The sequence below is a fragment of the Galeopterus variegatus genome, unplaced genomic scaffold, assembly GCF_000696425.1.
Source record: "Galeopterus variegatus unplaced genomic scaffold, G_variegatus-3.0.2 Scaffold7784, whole genome shotgun sequence".
NCBI lineage: Eukaryota > Metazoa > Chordata > Mammalia > Dermoptera > Cynocephalidae > Galeopterus > Galeopterus variegatus.
Window position 1 is genome coordinate 38,388 of NW_007733895.1, and position 11,074 is coordinate 49,461.

The 11,074-nt window shown below is 47.9% G+C and overlaps 1 protein-coding gene across 1 annotated transcript in view; it reads right to left on the reverse strand.

The window, feature by feature from the left end:
* The window catches only part of ALOX5AP (arachidonate 5-lipoxygenase-activating protein), a 25,230-nt gene extending 15,992 nt beyond the window's left edge, over window positions 1–9,238 (reverse strand). Inside the window, exons 1-2 of the mRNA XM_008592329.1 lie at window positions 9,100–9,238; window positions 2,742–2,841 (exon numbers count right to left, since the gene is read on the reverse strand). Coding sequence (XP_008590551.1) covers window positions 2,742–2,841; window positions 9,100–9,169 — 170 coding nt within the window. The 5' untranslated portion in view covers window positions 9,170–9,238. The remainder of the gene's footprint in view (window positions 1–2,741; window positions 2,842–9,099) is intronic.
* Between the last annotated feature and the right edge of the window lie 1,836 nt (window positions 9,239–11,074).

An 11,074-nucleotide genomic window follows, 5' to 3' on the forward strand; every position in this document is an offset into this window, starting at 1 on the left:
TATTTTATGCTGAAAAATATGCATCAGAGTTTTCAATCCACCAGTATCATTTATCGTTTATGCAATTTTTCCTTTATAGCCACAGTCTCTAAATATTTATGATCCCACACCCCATCAACTAAAAGTTGTGATCATGCAACCCTGTGGCAGGTATATTTAGGTACATATTATATACATGTACTACTATCAATCTGTACATTAAAAATGAGTAGAGTTTCACTTCTTACTTTTTAGATAGCAAGATTAAACGCATGTTCTTTTCTTTCTGAACCCCATGGTCATTTTGCACCCCTTTTTGGTGCTTTTGGGGGACCCTTCAGAAGCCATCGCTGGGGACAACTTTCTACTAGAGTAACACATTCCCCACTTCCCAGTAGTTTCCCGGCAGGTGCAAACAGACCGAGTGCCTCTGGCCCTTGCCAGCACGCATCTCCTGCTGCGTTGGTCTTCAGCCCCTTTTTACAACACACACAGGCCATTGGGCCAGAGAAGAAGTGTTTTTGTAACAGAACCACAGCAACATCTGAGCAACCTTTATCCTACAGAAAATGTTCCTCTCTCTCGCCTTAGTTTCTACCTCTCCCCAACTCTCTTTCCTCTCCCTCATTCTTCCCCTCCCCCTTTCAGGGAGGGTAAGGGGTAAAGACGTGCGGGTTTGGAGAGCTGGGCAGCAGCACCCACAGAGTGGGGACCCCAAGCAGCAACGATCACTCACCACCCCCCTCTTGTGCCTTCTCACCTCTGGAACCCTACACAGTTGCAGAATTTCCAAACCACCCTCCCAAATGACATAGGACAACCACCAACCAAACAGCACTTCTGCAATTTGGAGGCTGGTGCCCAGCAGGCCGGGTGTGATCACCGTGGCTTCCTAGAGACAGAGAACAGGGCTGTCTCACTCCTTCAGGGAAGTGCAGAAACTGGCTGGCTCCATTTCTTCCTCATTGCAGGCAAAACAGAAACAACTTCTACCCCGGTACGCTGAAATTCTGCTGCAACTTGTTTCTCCAAAATGGACAAGCTGAGGAGTCCATAGGAACACAGTGTAACCAGTGGGAATGTAGGGATCTGAGCCAAAGGAAGGTTCTCTTCCCAAACTGGTAGAACGGTAGTAATGCTCTCTTTAGATTCCATCAGGGAGAGGTTTTGACCTCGCCTCTGCTGCAGATGACTTCTTTGCCCCTGGTGCCTGTGGATGCATCCAAGGGACACTCTTACATCTCCCCCTGCGAACAGCACAGAGAGGTGGACAGCAGCCTGCATATTTTCTCTGCCCTCCTTCAAATGGGTCTAAAATGTTTTAAATCACATCTTTAAACTTCTTAAATGGATTCTGAGATTAACACACCTAAGGCCCAGATGTTAAAATAGAAATCTCCCGGTAAGCAAAGGATTTCCTGGAGATCACACTGCTGGATAACCTGGCCAGAAGTGCTGGCTACGAAGGAGAGGGGCCCAGAGCAGGTGGGGGTGGGGTGGGGATGGCCCACCACAGAGACCCTGTAAAGGCAGAGGGCCCAGAGAGGGTGGGGGCCAGGAGATCAGCCTGTGACAGCCCTACCATGTGTCACTGAGTGGTCTGGTCAGTGTGTGCAGCAACTTAGAAGCTGAGGAAGCAAAGGGGCCAATGACAAGAAATTACAATGAAGAAGATTCCCCTCTAATCCCTCAGCCACACCTCACTGAAAAAATAAAAACCCCTAAATAAGGTCAAGGACTGGAGAGAAAGCACGTTGGTGAGCGTGATGTAGGCCTGTCCAGCTGAGATAGATCCCCTGAAGTCAGTTTAATTCACAGGAAGTGAGAGGTGCCCCTGAATGGGACCCTCCTCCCAGAAGGGGGCCCAGAGCCCCCCGACCCTTCAGGGTGAGTCCTCGTCCCTGACTTGGCTGTACTGGTCTTGCTGTTCTAAACGTATTTGTTCTGGGTGCGAGATCTCTGAGGACATCAAAGTTGGCTCTGGGCGGGAGCTTCAGGCCAGCCCCTTTGTTAGGTTCACGATGTGGAGTCTGCTTCCTGCCAGGCGCAGAGAAGCAGGTCAGCAGCTGCCGGCCAAGCCCTCTGTTTAGATACCTTGTGCATCAAGGAGAAGTGAGTGTCTGAATAGCATCCATTCTGATGTGCATCCCAGATAGCTTGCCCTCATCTTCACCGAGCTGTTCAGGTGTTTCCAAACAGCTTTCTTACTCAAAAGTAAAGAATGAGAGAGGAGAAAAGCAATTGCTTAATGCCCCCTTTCTCTCTGTTCTTGTCCTGATGGCTCAAGGAGACCCGGCCTTGTGAAATGCACCGGCGTCACCTCCAGGCTTCCACCAGGGAAATCGAGGGGGTTGAGTTCAAGGCTGTTGCCAGTGCCTGGCCTGTTGCTGCTGAAGCCAGCTGGTGAGTCACAGCTGATTTTCACTGTAGTACCTCCAGGCTAACCCCAGAGGAAGGTGGTCAACTCTCAACTCGATCAGATGTCTCGACAGACTCAATCGGATGTCTCTGGCGCCATGACGATCACACTGCTACCCATCCGTGATATCCCCACTCTCTTTCTTTTCACACTAGCACTTGCTTAGATGCAGGATGTCAACAAAGCCTCCCAGGTGAAGTTCAACCTTCCTGGGAAACCGGCCTCTCTGGCACTCTTAGGGTTGGCCCAGACAGCTACGTGTCCTCGAAGGAGGTCATCACTCCTGTAAAGAGGTCCCCGTGCCCTCACTCTATTAGTCAGCAGCGTCAGGGTTTGGACTCACTTGGCAGTGTAGACCCGCTCCCTGGCAAGTGTTCCCATCCTCTGGAAGCTCCGCCCATTGTGAGTCTTGCTTTCGTGTTCCACCTTGTGAGCGAAGAATCCTGCCGGGAAAAAAAGTTTGGATCTGGTTTACAACAGGCACGTTCAGGAGCCTGTTATTTATCGTCTCACTAGAATGTTTAAATGCTTCCTTGACTTGACCTGATCATCCCTGGATGTCTTCCATCAAATGTCATTTAACAAAAATGTGTTCAGCAGCTGCTCTATCCTCGTCACTGCATCTGGTGTTGGGGATGCAGGAGTTAGTAAGATGTAGCCCCACTTTCCAGGGCCTCACAGTCTAAGGAAACAGACACACAAGTAAAGCAGGAATTGCACTGCCGAGCCATTCATGCCAAGATGAGACAGAGTGAGTACACGGTGCTATCAAGGGTCAAGAGAGGCTGCTTAACTCAGTGTCTGGGTCACAGAAGGATTCCTAGAGCAAATGACACCTAAGATAAAATCCAAAGAACAAGTAGAAATTAGCCAAGCAGATGGAGGGAGCAGGGGACACAAGGGAAGATCTCTCTACCCAAGCAGAATGGGATATGCAAAGGTCCAGAGGCAAGACCTGTCTGTGGGTCAGTTTGTCCTGCTTAGAACAGGGGAGTGGAGAGGGTTGGGGAGTGGGGCCCTGCAGAACTACCGATGAGACCAAAGAGACAGGTGATGAATTGTTCTTTCAACGACACGTGTCTATTTTCACTACATGCAATAATAAAACAGAGAGCCTTAGCCCGAGGAGCTTATGTTCCAGAGAAAACAGCAGAGAAGGAGACAAACTACACACACTAAACAAAATACATAAGTTAAAATTACCCAGTGTCTTGAGCTATGGACAGAAGGGAAGGTAGAGCATGGTTAAGGGGCCACTTGAAGTACTCAGTGGGTGGACAGAGTGAGCTGCAGTGAGAAAGAGCCAGAGCTTGAAGACTATCACGGAGAAGTGCCCGTGGGGTTTCGCAGTGTGATGTGACCTTGACGAGAGTGTGGAAAGAAATCCAGGATTTAGTTCTATGTGAGAGCAACAAGGAGTTATTGACAGGTTTAAGCAGAGGAATGGCATAGTCAGAAAGCCACTCTGTCTTCAGTGTGGCAGGTGCTTAGAGGAGGCAGGTCCAGGATGGGGGAACCAGATAGGAACTGATTATGCTGAAGGCTGGGGGCTGTGAGAGACGCCGAGCATACAGAATCTGGGGGCTCAGGTATAACTGGCTGGTGGGGGATGAAGGTCTCTCTCTCCCCCACCACACTCTTATTTTACTCCTTTGCTCCTACTTCAAGAGTGAAAAGGGGACAATGTGATGGTCAGGGATGCACCCACAGGGGTCCTTTCCATCAGCTTCATATTACCTGCTCAAAAAGACCTGAAAGGGGGCCCTATGAACTGTGTTTATGAATAAAAGCCCTTCAGGTTTTTCTTTTTGGCAAAAATATACTCTTATAGGAAACGTGCCCATTTTGAGCATATCCATAGAGCTAGCTCATATGAAGGAGGAATCTACCACACTCCAGGCACTCGGGTAGGCATCTAACATCTATTCCCTTATGGAGCTTTGCACGGAGTCTTTGCAGGGAATGCAGATCTGGCTGGGCACAGGGGATGTCTTTCTGATCTGGCCGTCACACTGACACTCCCTGCAGATTCCATCATCCACACAGTGCAGAACACGTCTGTCCATTCTGAGGGTCTCTTCTTACCACAGAGTATGATAGAAAATTCTGATCATTTTCTTTCCAGAACTTGAGATTGCGTGCCTTGCCTCTGAACACATAAACAGGGCTAAGGTTGCAAGAGTCAGAGGTTATTTTTGCAACCAGCGGCACAGCTTGGCTGGAGTTCCCTGCATCTGCCTCTCTTCCTCCTCTCCATCCTCCTTCCTCTTTTTCAAGGCTAAGCCCTCCACCTGTGATCTTGACCCTGTCCCCGCCACTCTCTTCAGGTCCTTACTTCATCGCTACTTCTCCCACCTCCAGAACCTTGTCTCTTCTTTTCTCCTTGTCTTTATCCTAGAAACACCTGCAGATCTGTCCTACCCTTAAACAAAATGAAAACAAGCTGCCTCAGCCCAATATTCCACTAGAGTCTACTTCTCCTTCCTTCTAAGCTAAACGTGAAAGAGTTGGCTCCTTTGCCTGGTCCTTAGCATTCACTCACTCTGCAACCCCTTGTAGCCCTCCAGTGTGTTAGAGAAACTGTGCATGCAAAGCCCACTAATGCACTTACTTCAGTCGGCTGCTAACATTAAGCCAAATCTGGTGAGAGAGAGCTAGAGAGACAGTCAGACAGAGATGGCTGCACACAGTTACTGAGAACCCACCACGTGCTGGGCAGTGCTCGCTACTTTGCCTGTGTTATCTCATGCAATACTGTCAGCGACCACATATGGAAGTTATTAATAACTCCATGTCTCACTTGAGGAAAGCGAGCGTCAGATAAGTTGAACAATTTTCTCAAAATCGCATAAAAAGATCTTGAGATTTTAGTTAACTACAGAGTTAATATGCGCCAGCACTGTGATACAAGTCCTTAAAAGAATAACTCACACACAGATTATTTTAATAGGATTAGTGTCTGGGTCTTGGATATAGTTTCCCTGTACAGAGGCACCTATCTGCATTTTAGAAAGAACACAGGAAGAGGAGAGGAGACCCAATGGCAAGAGACTCTGGAAACCAAGTCATATGAGATATGACATGTTGACGAAAGGATGTTACAGCTGATGTTGTAAACATAGAAGCAGCAGGCACAGTCTAAGCTTTTCCAGAAACTGCACCAGGACCACTAAATAGAGACACAGAGCAACAGATTTGAGCTCATCATAAAAAAGAACTTCCTGAGTAGTGAGTGCCTGAATAAATGAGCTTGAGGCAGTATACGGGGTGCAAGTGTCTAATCTCTAGAGTCAGATGTTCAGGTTTGAATCCCAGTTTCACCACTCCTGGCTCTGGGACTTTCAACCTATCTAACCTCTCCATGCCTCACTTTGCTTATCTGTAAAATGGGAATGAATAATAGTATGTATTTCATAGGGTATGAGGATTAAATGAGATAATGCCGTGCATAGCATGGAGCACTGTGCTCGACACGAGCAAGCTCTCAATAAGCCTTCCAGTGGGAAGGGCACACCCAGCAGGTGTGAGTTCCCCACCACTGCAGTGTCCGGTGGGAGGCGATTGGGGGTGCTGTAAAGAAGATGCCTGCATTGGGGGAACTTCATGAGTCTCTGCCTCTGTTTCTAGAGCCCATCAAACCCCAGGTTGGGTTGCTATGGCTTCCAATATGGTGTCCGTGAGCTTCCTTGTGACTGCATGTGCTGGAGTAGGAACAGCAGGGGTGGTGGCTCCAGTCCCCTGCTTAGCACGTGCTCATAAGCTCTTGAGACTGCAGGGCCATCGTGTCCCCCTTCTTGGATTCACAATAAGAAAAAACTTGGAGGCCACCTCTCCTGGAGGAGAGAGGGTGATGCCGACTCCTGCCACCTTCCCTACCACCAGATGGTGGCAGGAGTGGTGCTCCTGCTGGGGACATCCTTCCTGTGCCCCCACTGTGTGCAGCTCAGTGGCCCTGAGCCCCTCCCCTCGCTTGCCTTCTCCTGCCAATCTCATTAGTGTAGTTTGGTTTCCTGTGAAAATCACTTTCTCCAAATATGTGTTTCCCAGGTATGCTTCATGTCAAAGCAGCTGGCACCTTGGCAGGAGAAGCTGGAGGCTCCCTGCCTGCTATTCATGGGAAATGCATCTATCTACGCTCCAGGGCAAACCAGTTCTGGTCCAGGTTTCTTAAAACAGGGTGTTTTAAACTTGTTCTATCTTTCTTAATCGGCATTCTGCTGGGTCAAGCTGGAAGAGGGGCACAAGTTCAAGATCTTGATGACTAAAGAATGTTTGAAAGGCAGAGGAGGAAGTTGCACCAGGCAGGCTGGGCTGTGCCCATCCTCAGAAGATCAGGCTCACAGAGCGTGCAGGAGCACAGAGCCCGATGCTGTCATGGACGCATGTGGAACTGTGCCCCGTTGTCCTGGGACACGGGCAACGCCTGCAGTACCTGTTAACAACAGGGAAACAGGAAGGGCTCAGAACGGCATTGTGTGGGGAGAGAGAAAAGCATGGTTTTTGCATATTTTTTAAAAAATTCTATAAAGTAGGCCTACAGGTGCAACACTGAGGTTAATTAGAATTGCAAAGAGAGGCTCAGACATACATCTTGACCTTTGCGTTTGCCTAAAAAACTAACATAGAAACAAGTAGAGGTGTTTCCTCTCAAATGATTTGAATTCCCCTTGTTGTCCTGCACAGGCACATTTAACAGTTACGTGAAGGCCTTGCAGGTGATCTCATCACTGGGGAAGTTCATGTCTCTCCCTAAGAGGAAAGCATGGCTTATCCTATGTCACCGAGAAGTGTGCGAGGAGCCTTTCTGTGTCTTTGAAGGGGCACCAGAAACTCATCATCCCACTGAGCACAGGTGAGACAGCTCTGTGCAAGATTGCTCTGATGACATATTGCCCTGGCTGGCTTGTAGGGCTGGGGAGGGACAGAGGCAGTGATGTGTGAGCCTTGCAGTTGACTCCGGCTAATACCATTCACCTCAAGTCTGGTCTGAGTTTGATAGACTGCTGTGGATAAGCCCAGGACCCACTGGACAGACCAGGGCAGGGTCCCTGCTGCATCTCAGGTCTCTGTTCTCACAAAAGAGAACCCGTAGGTCCCCCCACTCCATTCTGAACTGACAGGGAACAGGAGAAGGTGAATTTGAACTTCCTAGCTGAGCTCAGCCCCAACTACAGAGGCAGATGAGAGGGCACGGGTCCCCTGTCCACTGGGTATGGGGGAAGGACCAGAGGAGGCACCCTTTGAACAAGCACTGCCCACCCACTCACATGCAACTGCCTTCACAGAGACTGGGAGGTCTCGTTTCCTGCTATATCCCCATATACCTAGGATACTGCCTGGCGCAGAGCGGGGTCTCTGCAGATGTATACAGGTTGAATAAATGAATCCCTTGCCAATTTGCAGGGCCAAGGGAGGCTGCAAGAAATGGCAATGGCTTGAGGAAATGGAGGCCTAAATAAGTTATTTGTTCCTTCTCTGAGCTGCAACTCTGTTGTGTGTGGTTTATTATGAAATTGTTTGGATCAGAAAGCTACAAAGTGTTGGTTCATATAGGAAACACACTTGGAGTGTGCAAAGTCGGGTTTCTATGGTGCGGAAAACTTGCTCTGTGCCCAGAAGGTTAATCCCTAGCATCTGTCCACACTCAAGATGGGGACAAGTATCAGAATATCCCCAGTGATTAAATACTTAAAGTTCCAAAGGATGACAGTGTGTCAATGTTCAGTAATTACCATTAAGCTATAGCAGCTGCCCTTAGTAATTACTCTCCTTTTTTCTCTTTCTTAATAAACTATAAAGCACAAAGCCACTGGAGATACTTATAAAAATAGTCCGAGGCAGTCCCAACTCAGAACTTTAAGGAGACAGTTCTGCACAGCCCTGCCTTTCTTAGATCTGGGTATCCTGCTTGCTTTTTTAACTGACAGCAGGGTTAATGGAAATACAAACCCCAAACAAGAAAACTTTCCTCTCTCTCTTTCTTTCTCTCTCTAAGTATATATTGCATATGAAGAATGCATCAAAATTTATATATTGCTAGAGAAAAAGAAGGTATTACAAAAGTGTGTTTCTTCAAAAGAAGAGAGCAATACAGAGGTAAAATAACCATAGGATGATTTCCCCTTCACCCCTCCCAAATTCACTTTAGTTCAGCCTACAGATGGCAGGTACCCTCACAAAAGTGTGTTTCTTCAAAAGAAGAGAGCAATACAGAGGTAAAATAACCATAGGATGATTTACCCTTCACCCCTCCCAAATTCACTTTAGTTCAGCCTACAGATGGCAGGTACCCTCAGTTACACTACAGAGAAGTTGGGAACGGCCAGTGTCTGAGTGAACGGGTATCTCACGCTTCCTTTCGGGGCTCCTTGCCCTCCTTCCCTTCCCTGGCCGTGTTAATTAATAGTTAAAATGCTGATTGCAGATGCTTTGGTGAGAGTTTTTGCAAAAGCCTTCAGGTTGCTGCCCTGGCTCTGCAAATGTGACTAGTCATCACCACTAAAGTGAGAGAAAGTGCAGAAGGAGAAAGACCCCAAATTCACACAGAAATACACATGCCCCTGTACATTCAAATAAAAGAAAACAAACAGAAATAAGATGAAAGTGTACGTATACACCCACACGCATGCACACGCCTGTCTAAGCCTGACTTTCAAACAAAATCGACCCTCTGTTCCTCCCTGTGTGAGGGCTTCCCTTACCGTTCTGGACCACGCTGATGAGGGTGATGATGGCCAGCAGGACAACATTGCCCACAGTTTCTTGATCCATGTTTGCTTCAGACTCCTCTTCCAGGGAAGACTGCTCTGGCCCAGGCACGGCAGCCTGCACTGAGCAAGAAGGGGAAGTGGGCCCGTGCTCTGTCCTGATCATTAGAATTTCCGAAGGTCCCCAGCACAGTTACACAGTACCGCCACCACCTTCTACTTCCTCTTCCTCTTCTTTTTTTTAAAAAGTAGCCACCAAAGTTCCCTGGCTGTGAGTGACTCAGTGTGACCTGCCAGGGGAAGCCGGGCAGGGGAGGAGCAGACAGGGCCACACACCCCCCTGAACCTCCTTGTCATGGAGGCCTCCCTGACAGTCTGCAGAATGAACCCTGGTCCCCAGACTCTGGCCAGCATAAGCCTCATGCAGGAACCAGAGAATCTGACATTGGCAGAGAAAAAGAAGGAAAGGAAAAATTAAACTTTTAAAAAATTTATAGAGCACCAAAAAGATCTGTGTCTTGAGTACCGTCCTTCTTTCCTTGAATCCTAGGGGAAAATGGATGCTTAACACATGGTAGGGCACAGATAAGCAGCCACATGGGCTTGGATGAGTGAATGAATGAATGAATGGTGATGAGGGGGGACAGCTGATGTCTCCGTTACTGCAGAAAAAAAGTAGTGAAAAGAATTAAAGAATGAAACCAAAGAATTAAAACCAAACCAAAGAATTTAGATAAGGGGCAGACATGGAGTTACAGATGACCTCGAAGAAAAACTTCCAAACAAGAAGGATCGTTAAACACTGCAACTGGCTTTTCTGACACAATTGTAGAGACACCTTCTCTAAAATTCTTTTCACTTTAATAATAAGAGAGGAGAGGCTCCTCTGTCTGAGCAAATGTAACAGAGGACCTGCTGGGTGGGCTAGGGGGTCACCTGGCATTCTGCAGGATGGCTTTCTCAGTGTAGATGGCAGTCCCTTGGAGGTCATACAGAAAATGCCATCTTTGTCCCAGACTCAACTACTTGACATTGATTAAGAAGCACTTCTATCAAAACTTCACTTCTATAGAAAATGTTGGCCACTGTGATTGGTGGCAGCAGGGGAGAGGCCAAGTGGGAGATAGAGATCACACCCACCTTCATACCAAGTGCTGCAGAGGCCAGTGGGAGTGTCCTCAGTTCAACTCAGAGAGAAAGGGGCTGAGTGAGGCAGCTTGCAGAGTCTGGACATGCTAAAGCCAGTAGCATGGCAGTCGGGCTGGTTGTGACATTCTTGGGTACTCTGTGAGTGCCTGGGGCACTTTGTAGAGTGTGGAGTTTATATTAGTTGAGATTCTTCAGAGAAATAAAACCAAAATGTAGATATATATGGGGAGATTTATTATAGAAATTAGTTCGCATGCTTTTGGAGGCAGAGAAGTCCCATAATTTATTGTCTGCAAGCAGGAGAGCCAGGAAAGCTGGTGATGTAGATCAGCCTGCCTCCAAAAGCCTCACAACTGGGGAGAGCCATGGTGCAAGACCTGGTCTGATCTGAAAGTAAGTGAACCAGAAGCTTTGATGTCCAAGGACAGGAGAAGAACAGGGGAAGGTGGATGTCCCAGCTCAAGGAGAGGAGGGAATTCTCCCTTCCTCCACCTTTTTGATCTATTCCAGGCCTCAACAGACTGGATGGTGCCTGCTTCCAGTGCTAATCTCTTTTGGAAACACCCTCACAGACACACCCAGAAATTATGTTTTACCAGCTCTTTGGGCATTCCTTAGCCCAGTCAAGTTGACATAAAATTAACCATCTCAGGTATTACAGGCTTGGTTAGGGGCTCAGCACTTGTGGCGTTCGTGTATTCACCTTAGTGAGATTTCATTTGTTCATACAGTTTGGTACATTTCAGAGGATGTTTAGGCCTCAGATGTTAAGGAGTTTGAGCCCCCGTAAAGAGTTAACTTCTGATATTCACCGTATCGC